The sequence below is a fragment of the Chinchilla lanigera genome, unplaced genomic scaffold (genome assembly GCF_000276665.1).
Source record: "Chinchilla lanigera isolate Chin_1 unplaced genomic scaffold, ChiLan1.0 scaffold00041, whole genome shotgun sequence".
Taxonomy (NCBI): Eukaryota; Metazoa; Chordata; class Mammalia; order Rodentia; family Chinchillidae; genus Chinchilla; species Chinchilla lanigera.
Window position 1 is genome coordinate 19,111,876 of NW_004955442.1, and position 15,964 is coordinate 19,127,839.

General features: G+C 45.5%; 1 protein-coding gene across 6 annotated transcripts in view; it reads left to right on the plus strand.

Moving 5' to 3' along the window:
* The first annotated feature begins 393 nt into the window (after nucleotides 1-393).
* Nucleotides 394-15,964, plus strand: part of Med15 (mediator complex subunit 15) — a 67,474-nt gene continuing 51,903 nt past the window's right edge. For 3 of the 6 annotated variants that reach the window (XM_013517815.1, XM_005391805.2, XM_005391808.2), the window contains exon 1: nucleotides 395-559. In XM_013517815.1, coding sequence (XP_013373269.1) covers nucleotides 492-559 — 68 coding nt within the window. In that variant the 5' untranslated portion in view covers nucleotides 395-491. Of the gene's footprint in view, nucleotides 560-927; nucleotides 947-15,964 lie in introns of those variants that run through there. The other 3 variants (XM_013517813.1, XM_013517811.1, XM_013517810.1) reach the window with 3 other exon arrangements.

Genomic DNA, 15,964 nt, shown 5'->3' on the forward strand with positions numbered 1-15,964 from the left:
CACTTTACCTCGCACACAGGGTGTGCTCATTTAAAACCCCAAAACCGAAAAAACATCTTTTCTCTAGCATCCCTGTAGACAACCGGCCACTTGACCCAGTTCCCTCCGGGACTAAATGAGACTAGCATACAGAAGGGTCGCAGGAAATGCAGGACAGTAGCAACTCCTGTCGCAGCTCCTGGAGCTCCACGCAGTCATCACTCTGCCCAGCCTTGCACATCTGGGATCCAGTGCTCTGGTGAGGAGCGCGAAGCTCTAGGAAGAGCCGGAACCTGGAAGCGGAGCCCCGCAAGAGCCGGAGGAGACCCGCCGGCGCGCGACCCGGGAACTCTATTTCCCACAGGGCCCGGCGCTAGACTCTACTTCCCACAATTCCTTTCTACTTCCGGTGCGGCCAAGGAACCGTGGAAGGCTTCCGGGTTTGGGCCTGGTTGTAGTAGAGGCGGCGGTGGCCGAGTGGGACGGGGAGCAGCTGGAGCTGGACTACCGGCATGGACGTTTCGGGGCAGGAGACTGACTGGCGGAGCGCCGCTTTCAGACAGAAGCTGGTCAGTCAAATGTGAGTAGGGGCCGGAGCGGATAGCGGGATGACCAGACCTCCCGTGCTCGCGCGGCGGGCGAGGCCAGGGATGGACCTGGAGTAGGACCCCCGGCGGGGAAACCCGGCAGGGTCTTGAGGGCGCCCCTGGCCCGCGTGAGTTCTAGGGCGTGGCCCTACCCGGCTGTCCCCTTCGTTGTCGGCGGACAGGGACTGCTTGTTAGCTTTCTTAGGGCCGAACTCTGGAAACCAAGGAGCACTAGCCTATGAGTCATCGTCCTGAGCTTTCTCATCCGTCATTTGTGTGCCTTGGGTGCCGACTTTCCCCGGCTTTGGTTCGCACGGAATACGGAGAGGGAAGGAAGCCATCCATAGTGGTTTCCTCTGGATGCTTTGTGGCACGTCAGGGTGAGAGAAAGCAATTGGAAGAGGGTTGATGGAAGATGAATGTGGGAGGTGTTTGGGCTCTGAACCGAAGGGACGGAAGATCTAACGGAGTGTGAGCTTGTCTAAGGGGTAGCGGGAAGCGGCTGTCAGGAAGCGATCGTGGATTCTGGAGGAGGGAGGGAAGACCTTGGATTGACGCCCCTCCCAACGGAACTCCAGCTTGTCCACTGCTTGTTTCATTTAGTAGTTTTTACTGAGCTTACTGTCCTATTGTGTTCGTCACCAAATTGCCTGAGATAGCCCCTGCCCTGCGCGATGACACTATAGGTTAATGAACAAACTCAATACGGTATTGCCAGTACTCTCAGATGTTGTGGGTGCGGGGGTGTGGGGGGCTTCCTGCAAAGAGAGCTTGAGCAGGCCAGGAGCAGCCTTGAGGAGTAGGAGTGTGAAGGACCAAATAGGTGATCAGAAAGTGAGAGCACTTACTGCATGAAGGACCTTCGTTGTAGGCTGAGTTCTGACGTTAGGGAGTAAGGAAGTTCAGGGATTATAATGGAATGAAGGTGAGCAGGTGCTAGCACGTCTCTAGTGGGTGTTGTACTAAGGAATTGAGCCTGTATTTGGCATGTGGCCTGCTTTGAGTTTGTGAAATGCCAGTGTTAGGAAGATCTTCGAGGTCCCTGGAGATGAATCAAGGGCTTCGAGACCAGTTAGGCCATTTGGGGATTTTTGAGCTGTTGGGGCTTAGGGAACTGTCCCTTTTCATCCTTATGTTTCCACTGCTAGATCTCTGCTTTATCATGTTACTTCCATAAAATCGTCGTGGGATGGCTGGGCAAAAGATTATAAAGGCCTGCTTTAGACCATGGTAGAAACTGAAAGAGGAAGACAGATTCTAGAGAAAGGGGAGAGTGCAGACAGTTCTTGATGACTAACTGGATGGAGGGGGTGGGGTGAAGCAGTGTGGAAGGAAGGAAGCTGGGCTGAATGCTGGGAAATCACAATGGAAGGAATAGAACGGTAACATTAGTGGCTCTGCGCACTGCCATGGAATAGCATCTAGACGACTCTGGATATTGCAGAATCAGTGAGCAGTGTTTTGTTGATATACTTGAGTTATCTCTAGGTGAAATCTTGAAGGATAACTCACCTGAGGACTCTTGCTAGGAAAGCCTCTAGGGCAAGGATTCCTCTTTGGGAAAGCCTGGTAATGGAGAACCAGAAGAATGTGTTGTTATCACAAGGCAGTGGGGAAAGGTTGGAAAAGTGTCATAGGGCTGGAGGGAAGATTGAAGAGTTTTGAGTATTTGAGGCTGACCAGGTATTTCATAATTCACCTTCCTTGTGTTTCCAGGAGAACTGAGTTCTTTTTCTTTTGCATTATTTTACTGTTGCTGTCATAGCAAATTGCCGCACATATTGCACCTTAAAACAACACAGATTTAGCCAGAGTGGTGGTGCATACCTGTAATTCCAGCATTTGGAAGGCTGAGGCAGGAGGATTCATGTGAGTTCGAGGCCAGCCTGGGCTACAAAGTGAGTTCAAGACCAGCCTGAACTGCATAGCAAGACCTTGTCTCAAAAAAAAAAAGTTTTGTTGCTCACTCATTTCTGTAGATCTGAGTTTCAGGTAAGCTTAATTGAGTTTCCTGTTTCAAGTCTTACACAGCTAAAATCAAGAGTTTGACACGATGCATTTTTTGCCAGAGGCTCTGGGATGTAATCTGTTCCCCGACCCATTAAGGTTGCTGGCCAGATTCAGTTCCTTGCACTGTAGAAAACTAAGCTTCCCTGTTTCTTGAATATTTGCTAAGGGTAATTTGGTCGTTTTTTTTTGTTGTTGTTCCTAGAGGTTATTTCCTTCTCATACTTCCTATGTGCTTCCTTTTAGCACCATCCAGTTCTTTTACCACATCTCTGACTTCAGCCAGAGAAAATTCTCTGCTTTTTTCTGCCCAGGTTACAATAGTGCTCACTCTGGTAACCCAAGATTATCTTTTTAAAGTGTGTATCCTTAATTGCACTTGCAAAGTTCTTTTGTCACATAATGTAGCATATTTACAGATTCCAGATATTCACAGTTTCCGGATATTAGAGGCTGCATCTTTTGGGGAGGGCAATCTCCTACCCCAACTGGATGAGTAGTTTCAAAGGTTTCCTTCTTTTTTTCTTTTTTTTTTTTTTAAGACAGAGTCTCGCTTTGCAGTTTAGGCTGGCCTTGAGCTCACTTTGTAGCCCAGGCTGGTCTTGAACTCACAATGATCCTCCTGCCTCTGCCTCTGCCTCTGCCTCTGCCTCCCGAATTCTGGGATTACAAGGGTGCAGCACCACGGCTGGCCAAGGTTCCCTTCTTAATGTGATGTGGGTGTTTTCAGTTCTCAGGTTCATCTGTTTTCTCTCTAGGTTTCACTTTCCTAGTGCCTTGGTTTATTGTGTTTACAGGGTTAAAAGAGAGAATTTGTAATTCTAACTTGAGCTGGTGTTTATGCTGTTGTTGGCCATTTTGGGAAGTGCTTTGAACCAAAGTGTTTTATAGTTGATGAGGAAATAAAGAATAGAGCTGGGGATGTAGCTCAGTGGTAAAATGCTTGCTAACATGCGCAGAGCCCTCTGTTTGATCTCCAACAAATAAATAATTTTTTAAACCAGGTGTGGCGGCACACGCCTGTAATCGCAGCACTTGGGAGGCTGAGGCAGGAGGACTCTTGCAAGTTTGAGACCAGCCTGGGCTACAAAGTGAGCTCAAGGCCATCCTGAACTGCATAGTGAGACCCTGTCTCAAAAAGACATAGCAGAGAACTAGAAGGTTTAAATTGAAAGTGTCTGTCAATTTGCTGTCTCCATCTGCCTCTTGAGGATCTACTGAGTCTAGGACACAAGGCCACAGACCATGGGATAATCTGGCCTTCCGACTCCCAGTAAGAAAATCTAATTTTGGGTTGGGCTGGTTAGGAGAACCCTAACTAGACAGCCTGTGGGGAGAATCTTTTTGTACTTCTTAGTTTTCCTCCACTCCATTTACCTGTCTAGGTCTTTCCTGGGCTGCCCCTGCCACTCACTATCTTCCTAGCAGGTCCTTCCTTCCCCAGTAGCACAGGTGAGGGTGATGTGTAGTGTGTAGCCCCCCCAGGCTCGTGCCACTGCCCATCAGTGACTTCTCTTAGTATTAAAATAAAATTCCAAGCAGTCCCATTCTCTTGCCCTGGCCTGGTTTATCTTGCACTTCCCACTCTGTTCTAGCCTCTCTGATCCTTCTACTGCTTAAATATTTCAAGCTTTTTTTTTGCTGGTACTGGGACTCAAACTCACGACCTTGCGCTTTCCAGGCAGGTGCTGTGCCGCTGAGCTAAGTCCCCATCCCCTGGTTCACTTTTTCTTTCTTTTTTTTTTCCTTTTAGGTGCCAAGAATTCAACTATACTTAGTCTTGCTCATGCTAAGCATGCCACTGAGGTATACTCTCAGCCCCCTGACCTTGCCTTTCTTCTTTTCCCCTTCCCTCCCCTCTCCACCCCTTCTCTCCCTTTTTCTCCCCTCTATCCCTTCTTCTTCTGTCTCCTCCCCTCCCTTCTCCTTCCCTCCAACGACTAAACATTAAACCCAGGGCCTCAGGAATGCCAGGCAAGTAAGTGTTCCAGCAGCACTGGACTATATCCCCAGTCCTTTTTTATTTTTTACTTTGAGACAGGCTCTCACTAAATTGGCTTTGAACTTGCAATCCTCTTGCCTTAGCCTTACAAGTCCCTGGGATAACAAGCATATGCTACCACACCCAGCTTGTTCTCTTTTTTTATTTTTTATTTTTGTTTTTTGAGATAGGGTCTCAAAATGTAGTTCAGACTGTCCTTGAATTCACTATGTAGCCCAGGCTGGCCTCAAACTTGTATTCCTCCTGCCTCAGCCTCCCAAGTGCTGAGATTACAGGGATGCGCCAGCACACCTGGCTGTTCTCTTTTTAAAACAATGTATTATCAAGTATATGAGCAGCTCCTCTTTAGATATCTGCTTCTATATTAAATACTCAGGAACTTCCATGCCCCCCTGCCTAAAGGGGGGTCACTCCTTTAGATACAGCTTATTTATTTATTTAGCTAGTTAGTTAGTTATTTGTGGTACTGGGGATTAAACCCAGGGCCTTCATATTGTATTGGGTTAATATTACCCTTAGTTATTGTGGACTAATCAGGTCCACAATCTCCCAAATGAGTGGACTGCGAAGGCTAAAAAGAAGAGACAAATGAAATGATTTCAGGGCTCCAGGAGGATCAGCCGAGATTCTTTCAGGGGCTAAGACCAAGATCTTCTCTGGATGGCTGGCCCATATTTATTTAGTTATCAGAACAAGGGAGGGAGAGCCATGTTAACTCCTGGAAGGTCTCCACCCAGGAGTGAGATGCCTGAGGCTACAGTCTTTACCTATTGAGGTTGGAGCCAGGTGTCTTTAGCTGTGGCTTTGTCTTGTCCTTTGAGGCTCCACCCACCATTACAGGCCTCAGTAGGGACCAGTGACTCACAGAGGTTAACTTACTATGAGTTTGCCGCCCATCTCCAGACAAGGGACCTAGGTTTTGGACAAAGTCACAAGTAAACATGGGAAGCCATCTATTAGTTAATTTAAGTCCTGCTCAGGGCTACTTTGTAATGGTCTCCATCAATACTACATCCCTAGCCCTTTTTTTATTTTGAGACAAGGTCTTGATAAGTTGCTAAGTTACTCAGGCTGGGCTCCAACTTGTGATCCTTCTTCCTCAGCCTCCCAAAGTGCTGGGATTACAAGCATGCATCATCATATCCAGCTTCTTTGATAGGTGTTAATTCATCCCTTTTTAGTTTCTCCTGGAACCGTTTTAGTTTCTCCTGGAACCGCAGTAGAATGCAGGAGAAAATATTTCCTTGAGGGCTGTGTGAGCCACTCTCAGTGGTGTTCTTTGCTTGAGCCAAGGTATTTTGTGAAGCTCTGGAACTCCTGCTTTTAAGCTTGTTAGCTGAGTGACCTGCTGCACTGTTTGACTGTTCTGGAACATTTTACTTATGTGAAGTGGTAGGAGTCCAATCTGTTTTACAGGGAAGGTGAGAAGAACAGAGAGAGACCTCTGAGTCTGAAATCTGTAAAGACGTTTGGTGACTCAGTGACGAGATCCCTGATACCTCCTCCTCTGCCCTTGGAGGGGTAGAGTATTTTGGAGTCTTGGATCATGAGATTGATATCCCAGCCCTGGTTTTGGGCTTGACACTGAAAGAAACCTGTAGGGGAAGGGTTGCTGGGAAACTGTTGGTAGGTTCAGATCAACTCTTTGTTGAACATTCATTTTCCTGTGGGGACTTAGAAGGGCCCTTAGAGCCCCTTGAGCCTGCTTTTATGAGGCTTGAGCCTTTCTTTTGGGATTGTTGGGTTAATGCTAGCAAGTCTGAGCTTCAGGCTTCTATAGGCTCCTGGAAAACAAACGTATATCTGTAATGACTAGTGCTATACCTAACAGAGTAAGTTCACAAAAAATATGTAATCAGTGAATGAGTGGGAGGACATCATCAGTCATTCTTTCCCAGTTCTTTTTATTTTTTGCTAATATCCTGTTCTTGAGATTGTTATCCCTCTCACCTCTAGTATAGCAGCAGATCACACATGTAGGAGTGGAATAAATAAATATTTTTTGGACTGAACAGAATGGAGAGAGAAAGAAACACAGGCAGGAAAAGGCATTCCCCTATCTGGACTCTGGAGAAGTGCTAACATGGAGGGGGAGATCATGTGAGACATATGGGCCTGGATGGTGAAGACCCCTGGGAAGTGTGAACTCTAAACTGAGTGTGGCAGCAAATGCCTATAATTCTAGTGGTCTGGGAGGCTGAGGGTCAAAAATTAAAGGCCAGCCTGGACACTTAGTGACTTGCCAAGATTGTCTCAAAAAATAAAAAATAATAAAATTAAAAGAGGATGTAACTAGTGCTAAGGTCTGGGTTTGATCCCCAGTACTAAGCTGGGTTGGGTAGGGAAGAAAGAGATGTGGAGCTGTAGGTCTCACACTTAGTTATGGAGAATTTGTTCTGGACCATAAGCAGAAAGTCAAGTGCTCTTTAGCCAGAAACAAAACAACGCAAAGAACAAAGAAAACAAACAGCAGAACAACAACTTTAAAGAGTCCTGGGGCTATCATGGATGGGGAAGGAGTGCCTTTAAACTTTCAACTCCAGATCCTTTCTATGGGTCACGTCATGGTTCCTCCTAAGGCAAAAGGTGGTGAGTTTTAGCTAGGCTTGTTCTGTGGCTTTTCGCACTTAGTTCTCCTAAGAGAATGGCTCTTGCCATTCTGGCCCTTATTTTTCAGCAGAGGCAGCTGAGTCTCATTGTCAGCTTTGTAGCCTGGTGGTGACTGAGTGTGTGCATTGGCTTTCACAGGTATCTGTGTATATCTTATTGCTAGAATATCTGCTCCCTGAGGTGAGGGACTCTGTCCTTCTGTTCACCTCCATAGCTCCAGTGTCTTGATAGGGCTGTTCCTGACGGGCAACTAGGAATGATGGTTAAGCTTCTGAGGAGATGTGAGCCCTTGGTCTTCTGCTTAGGAGTCTAGGACTTTCTGAACAGCTGCAGCAGCAGCTGACGTGCAGTGACAGCTGTGCCAAACTCTATGGTAGGGTTGGCATATGTTGACACTCGTGCTTAAGTGTCTTTAGATACACTTGTTTTCCCTTGTAAAATGAGGAAATTGAGACCTAGTTACTCTACATGTTACAGATGAAGGCTGGCTGGATTACAGCATGACAAGAGAGGCAAATTACCTATTAATCTTGGAGAGAGGGGTTATATCTATTTTGGGGGAATTGGGGAGGAGCAGCTCAAAATTAATACTAGCCAAGTGCATTGGGAGACCATGTAGGGGATCCTGCTGCTGATAGGCCTCCTGTTTATAATTTCAGCAACTCCTTATGAGTCTTTAAGCCCCAGAGACGAGAGAAAGTGCTAGCAAAAACGCCACATTGATGTTTAGCACCTACCACAGGTCACAGCCAGCTCTCAGGTCCACCACCTCCTTTTTGTGTTGGGATTGAATCCAGGGCCTTCACACTAAGCTACGTCTTCAGCCCTTTCATTCATTCATTCATTCATTCATTCATTCATTTGAAGCAGGATCTTACTAAGTTGCCCAGGCTGGGCTAGAATTTGCAGTCCTCCTGCCTCAGTGTCCCGAGTAGCTGGGATTATAGGCATAAGTTGCTATGTTTAACTCCCCCAAGTTGTTTTGATGTTCAGTATATTTTAGGAGCTGCCCTTTTTTTTTTTTTATTTTAAAGATAAAAGGAGGGAAACATTAACAGACATACAACATTTTACAACATCACAAGCACAGTACAGACAATACAGAGTTACAAAGGAGCTGCCCATTGTATGGATTCAACTATGAGTCCCTATATCTCTGGTCTGCTGCTGTGTGCCTCATGCTCACCTCATCCTGCATCTTACTGGACTGCCTCTTGCTCCTTAAATGAGTCTAGCTCCTTGTCCAGGCTACCCTACATCTGGTTTCTTTCCCTGCCTGAAAGACCCAGCCTTCCCTGGGCTGAACTATACTTTACTGCAGAGGAGACTGGACCTCCCTGCCATCCCCCTGCTCTACCCACACTCTAGGTAAAAAGGTACCAGTTTGCCCTTGGATTGTTTGAAGGCTTGTTTCCCACTATTCTGAATTCCCCAGTGCAGAAATAGCATGGATGTTTTTTGAGTCATGTAGATTTCTGTCAGGCCATGAGTGCTGTAGCATGCAGAGTTCTTGAGTCCATCTAGTATAGGTTTTTTGAGCACCATGTAGGTCTGTTCAGGTGCTGTGGTGATGGGGCTAACCTGCTGGATAGTTCATCTTTAATGGAGCCAGCAGCAATACCACATGAAGACACAGGCAAACCAACCAAATCACCTGATGACACATGAATCAGGACCATTTTTCTGGAGGGCCCTTTGGTAATAGTCTTTATCTCAGTAACCTTAAAATGTACATTTCCTTAGGCATTTCCTCCAAGGACATCTGGGAATGTTGTTAAAAGCCTAATGGTTATGAGGATGCTCATTGCTACCTCATCAGAAGAGTAGGACATTTGAAGCAAATCAGCAGGGGAGCTTGGTTAGCGTATTTGTAGCTGCAGATGATAGATTCTGTGCTGCTGGTGATAATGATTTGGGAACCTTGCATAATGTATAACTATCAGCAAAATCTGTTACCAGGCAGGATGTGTGGTTCAGACTTAAGTTTTCTTAAATAGCCATCTGTAGCTGGTTATGAGTGATTTTAATTTTCTTTGTTATTTTTTTTTTTCCCCTTTGAGACAGGGTCTTGCTATATACTTTAGGCTGGCCTTGAACTCACTATGTAGCCTAGGCTGGCCTCAAACTTGCAGCCATCCTCTTGCTTCAGCCTCTCAAGTGCTGGGATTACAGGCATGCAACACCACACCTGACCATTCTTTATAATTTTTAACACATACATGTACGCGTGTATTTCTGTCAAGAATGAACATATGTTCCTTTTGTAACTGTAAATGTTTTGACAAGATGAACCCTGTCCATACCTAAGGTGGTGGCTGCTGACTACTTGAAGTGAAAAGTCACTGTGTGCAGGGTAGGTGTGCTCCCTCACCTAGGTGCTCTATAGAACCTTAAAATGATTCCACCCCTTCCACCCTTGCAAAGGAGCTGGAAGCCCTTTTCGTTTTAGTCTGAAACTGTTCTTCCAGCTGACCCGGCACTAGAGCCCTGTGCCACACTGTGCCTCTCTGGACACTGTTGTGGTCAGCACCTGTGACTATTTTTCTCTTCTCTGTCTCCATTCTGTCCTGATGAACCCTGACAGCTCAGCCCAATGGTAGTTTCTTCTTCTTCAGAGTTTATAGAGCCCCCATTGGGTGCATGCTAACATGAAATTCATAAGTTATCTCTTTTTTGCTATTTTTACATTTGTGCAGTGCTGGCTTCTCCGATAGCCTACTAAGGTTTGGGCCATCAGTGCTATTTAAACTGTACTGCTTGTCATTTTGATCCTTTTTTTTTTTTCATTGAGACACTGATTTTGAGACAAAGGGGAGTACAGGTTATTTCTAGGTGTTCTATTTAATAAATAAAAAAAAATAACAACAAAAGGAATGGATAGGAGCTCAGTCATCTCCAAACTACGCCCTCATGAAGAAGGTACACACTTAGACTTCCACAATGAATCTCTTCACTAGGTGTGGAACTGTTAATAAAGGTCCCATATTGGATAAATTAAATATTTTGAGGTGGAATAACTCTGTTACTCAGGGGAGTAAGTTTTTGGAAAAGACACGTGACCTTTTCTCTAAGCCACAAGTTGCCTTACTTTGATCTTTTTTTTTTTTTTTTTTTTTTTTTTGAGAATGTTTCAAATATAGGGATAATTGCAAGGATACTAAAAGCCTATCACCATGTCCTTCTCCAGGATTCACCAGCTCACTGTCACTTATGCCATCTTCTTGGTGTTCCAGGAATGGCAGCCAGTGCTGACTTGCTTGCTAGAGCCTCCCACTTGGGGCCTTTTCCCTGTTAGCCTGTGGTCTCACAGGTTTCTCTTAGCTCCCTGCTTGGGAATCTGTACAAGGGGTGGGGACTGATGGAGAGTAAGGTGTGACAGGGTTGCAGGTAGCTTTTGAGCTGAATTACTTGTGTCCAGTCTGGCAGAGGGGTAACAGGAGCAATTAGGGGCATCTGGGCCAAGCTCTAGGGACAAGAAAAACTTCCACCTCTGGGGCCATTGCTTTCCCAGCTTTTATTCCCTTGTTCTTCTTTTATTGGTGGGCTTTAGGGGCAGGTAGACAGCGCTTGGTGTTTAAGAAATGACATCTCTGCTCCCTTTCTATCCTGTTTATCTTTCCAGCTTCTGTTCAGTCCTCTTCACCAAAGGTGATCTTTGAGGAAAGTATCTGCCTGTTGTGTGGCATGGAACCCCTGTTGTGAAGTAGAAAGAATTCAGACTTGGCCCTCAGAAGCCCTGGTGGGTCACCAGAGGCCTTCACATGCTGTCAGTGTGCTTTGATTTAGGCCACGGAGTACTCTCTGCAAAGTGCTCTGCGGTAGGGATTCAAATGAGAGGCCATTCAAGTCCCAACCAAAAGATGCAGCAGAATCCCGGGACTCACAACCCGACCGCTCACCTTTATTTCATATTGTATTTATGTATTGAAGTGTAGTGTCCCTGCTACAGTAAATGACACAAAGACTCCAGTCTTCTGCAGGTGACTGTTCACACTTCAGTGTCTTGATGCACTGCCCAGATCTGCACATTGGACAGGCTCAGTCTGCAGCAGACTCCTCCCTGTGCTTCACCAGGGCAAACCCAGCCCCATTCATCTGACTTCCCCAGCCAGGAAGACCTTTAATCTGTTTTTGGACTTCTTGTGACTAGGATCACACCACAAGATCCTGTGTCTGGCTTCTTCTATTCACTATCATGTCTGTAATTTATCCTCATGGCCAGCAGTTACTCAGACTCATGATGTGCTTTTTCACTGCACAACTCCAGATTACTTCTGTCTTAAAGGACATTTGGATTAGTTCCAGTTGTTGGCTGCAGGAAGGCAGTGCCAGGAATGGCTGTAGTCATCTCTTCAGTGGGTGTAAGCATTTAACTTTCTGAGCTGTGTATGCAGAAGTGGAGTTGGGAGAGCGGGGTTAGGGATGTTAGCACATTTTCCCCAGTGGTACATCCCCACAGCAATGTGGGAGAGAGTTCCACTTGTTAACATGTAGACCAGCACCTGATATTGTCAAGGCATGTGCCTTTATAACAAGTACTTTTGTTGGTTTTGAACACACACTCAAATTTGAGACTCCCTGGGTTCAGTGACAAGATTGGAAAGGATGGTTTAAGAGAGAAAGCCTGTAAGCAAAGGGATGGTAGGATTTGGTGACTGCGTGTGCATGGGTGCACATGTTGGTGGTTATGCATGCATGCATGAGCTTGCAGGAGGGAGGAGGGAGAAACAGGTATGCACCCCAGTAGAGGAGGAGAGCTAACTCAGTACTGATTGTGAGAGACTGGTATAAGGTGATGATGTGGGGAGTGGGCATGGTGCCAGCCCTTCCAAGGAGAAATGTCTAGCAGCCAAGGGTAGGTGTAGGGAGCCTAGAAGAGCAGTTCTGTCAAGGAGCACAGGAATGGGCTGTCCTAGAGGCCAGGGTAAAGCCGGTTTGCCCAGTTGGATGGGGCAGAGCAGAGGACCCAAGAGGAGGGTTATGGTGGGCAGAGCAAGTGTGGAGGACTAGTGGGGTGAGGGGATGGACGCCATTCAGCCAGACCACCAGCCTCCATGAAGCTGCCCAGCAGTCACAGCCAGTTTGGCCCTGTCGCTCCCGTTTCAGGCAGTATGTTCAGGACTGGGTGTAGTACTTCATTCCATTCCAGATAACATTGTAGAGGACTGAAAAACAGGAAGGTGTTTTCCATAATCTCTCTGCCCAGACATGGCTGTTACTGACATGTTGATATATTTCCTCCAGTCCTTTGTGTGCTTATAACGTCATATGAATGTCATTTAAATGTGTAGATACATAAGCACATGTACTTTTTAACTAGTACTAGGCTGTATCAGTATAGTTTTGAGTTGTAGCTTTCTCACAGTTCAGGCTATGTTCTCTCCCTAGGTGGGCTGTGGCTGGTACCTGCGTAACCCACAATACCCAAGCTCATAAGGGGCTTGGACTGTGCATAGCCATCCCATAGCTTCCAATAAGCATTTGACTTACAACTTTCTTGGAAAAAGTTCCAACATGGATTTTTTTTCAAACGTTTCCAGAAGTGGGATAATAGAATAATGCTCTCCCAAGTCTTTTGAAAGGTAGCAACGTGACCAGTGTTGTTTCACCTGGTTTCCCCCTTCTCTCTTGGTTTATTTAAAATCACATCTCAGGCACCATATGTTTTCAGCTGTGAGTGCTTAATTAAAGATATCCAAAAGGCACTGCTGTCCAACACCAAAAAACCATGTGAGATAAGTATTTTCAGAGGGCCTTGGGTGGGTAGAGCCATCCTTGCCATGTGTTTGGCAAGTGGGATGTGCTAGAGCTGAGGGATCCCCAGGCTCATACCAGGACTGGGATCATGGGGTCTCTCCAGCTCTTCTAGTTCTTTTGAGGTCAAGTTAACAGATTGTAGTAAATGTCAGAAGCTAGTATGGTGTTCTGAAGCAGCTCAGGTAAGAATATGTGTTTTGAAGCAGCAGCCTTTTCAAATTATTACTATTATTATTATTTTTTTTATTTTTATTTTTTTTTTTGAGACAGGGTTTTGCTGAGTCACTAAGTTACCCAGGTTGGACTTAAATGTGCAATCCTTATGCCTCAGCCTCCCAGGATGCTGGGATTACACATGTGTGCCACCATGCCCAGCTCCAGGCCTGCCTTCAGGTTATTAGTTTTTTGCTTGTTTTATATCCTTGGTACTGGGAATGAAACCCAGGGTCTTTCCACTTAGCTACATTCCCAGTTCTTTTTTTTTGTTTTATTTTTGTTTTTGTTTTTGTTTTTTTTCCAGTACCGGGAATCAAACTCACGACCTTGCACTTGCCAGGCAGGCACTGTGTTGCTGAGCTAAATCCCCAGCTCCCCCAGTTCTTCTTTATTTTTTATTTTGATTCAGAGTCTGGCTAAGTAGCTTACACTGAGCTTGAATTTATGATCTTCCTGCCTCAGTCTCCCAGGGTGCTGGGATTACAAGCATGCATCACCACACCTGGCTCAGTTTAGTTTTTTGATTGATCTTGTTCATCGAAATTCTTGGGAGCAGAAGGAGAGCTCAGTTGAGCAACTAAGAGGAATGTAAAGAGAACTGTGTCACTCACATCTTGGGTATTGGTATGATTAGAAAATCTTTTTCTGCAAGAACAAAATACTCATTCCAACATGTAGGTGGAGAGCTAAATTACAAAATAGATATTTTTAACTTGGGAGGAGAGAACTCACTTTTATGTGTCTTTAAAAAAAATCAAGGAAGCTGGCCATAGTGGCACATGCCTATAATCTCAGCACTCTGGGAGGCTGAAGAAAGAGGATCTCAAATTCAAGATCAACCTGGGAGGCCAGGGATATAGCTCAGCAGTACAAGCACCTACCTGGCAAGCACAAGGTACCAAAAAAAAAGATCAGGGATGGCTGTGCATAGTTCATTCCTAGTACCAAAAAAAAAAAGATTAGCCTGGGTAATTCATTGAGTTAGTGAGACCCTGTCTCAAAATTTTGAAACAGCTGGGGGTGTAGCTCAATGTGAAGACCCTGGGTTCAATCCTTATTGCTGCTGGAAAAAAAAGTCAAGGAACTGGAACACAGATGTTTGCTAACAATGGAAAGGAAGAAGTTGCAGTCTGTTTGGGATATAGTTTGGCAAACATGCATCCAGCTACCTGTGAGGTCCCGAGGCCAGGTGTTTGCTTTGGTTACTGTTGGTGATGAAACAAATGGTGTTTCATTTCCTTCTTCTGAATGAAACCTGAGAACTAAATAAACTGGCTGCAGGCTCTGAAGAAGGTGGAGGGCAGCAAAGGGTGTAGCACTCTAAAGACCGAGTGAATGCTAGAAGACAGAATGAGAACCATGCTTAGTTAGTGGAGGACTGGGGTTTTTTCCTATCTAGGATATGAGGAGGCCTTGGTGCTGTGTCCAGAAGGCATCTCTCAGGTGTGTGGGGGCCATATTGGACTTGTCTACCCTGAGGTCCTTACCAGTCCTTTTTTGTTGTTTTCTTTTATGGTACTGGAGGTCGAACTCAGGGCCTTCACACTGAGCTATCTTCTCAGCCCTTTTTAAAGTTTGAGACAGAGTCTCCAACTGCTAAGATGCATAGGCTGAGCTCGAACTTGTAATCGGCCTCAGCCTCCCAGACTGCGGGGCTTACAGGTGTGTGCCACCATGCTTGGCCCTGCTGACTTATTTTGAGACTGTGGGGCCATCTGGAGAACTGTGGAAAGAATGGGTGGTGGGCTTTGGGGATACTTTTCAGGGTCAAAATTGCTGGTAGAGCAATTGTCATCTGCTTTCTACGTCTCTCATGTTAGCCAAGACAGAAAGGTTTAGAAAGGTAAATCAGACTTTCCTTAATAATAACTGTTGTTCATTGAGTATTTCTCTGTGGCATACTTTCTTTTTTCTTAAGATCAAAAAGCTGTTTTAGTTTACATTTGCTCTGGTCAAACATCCCAAAGTTTGGGTACTCCAGCTGCAAACCACAAGGTCTCCTATGTGTATGGCACATTGTTTGTCATTTCATTTTTAATTGCTTTAGGTTCTACCAGAGTAATAGATGCACATAAGTTGCAAAAGTCAAGGAATAATAAAAGACTTTACAAGAAACTACAAAGGTTCCCTACTTACTCAGTCCTCCCAAGAAAAGCAACCATCTTTGACTGTTTCTTCTACCATATGCCTGTGGTTCTCAGTAGTGTGCATATGCTCCTACCTTGACTTATCATCATCACTTTTATGAGTTATATAAATTATCTATTGACTTTCTGTATAGCCCTTGTACACAATGCCATTATTTCTGGTCTACCTCCCTCATATTCCCAATATTTTACTCTTTGAGTAAATCAGTAATGAATGTTTATATTTATGCCTGCACAAACAGTACTCCTATCTGAGCATAGTGCCATACTCTAAATGATTTTTTTCCCTTTCTTTGCTTCTTTTTTCTTTTTTTTCCAATACTGGGGATTGAATCTAGGACCTTCGCACTGCTTTGCATCTCCAGTACCCCCCGCCCTTTTTTTTGAGGCAGGGTCTCATTGTGTAGTTCACCTGGCCTTGAACTTGCTCACGTAGCCCAGGCTGGCCTTGAAATCACAGGGATCCTCCTGCCTCAGCCTCCCGACTTCTGGGATTATAGGCGTGTGCCACCATGCCGGGCTCCAGCCCCTTTTATTTTTTATTTTGGGGCAGATTCTTGCTAACTTGCTAAATTGCCCAGGCTAGGTGGGCTTGAACTTGGTATCCTTTTGCTGTACTCTTCCAGGGTGCTGGAATTACAGGTACGTGCCACCATGCC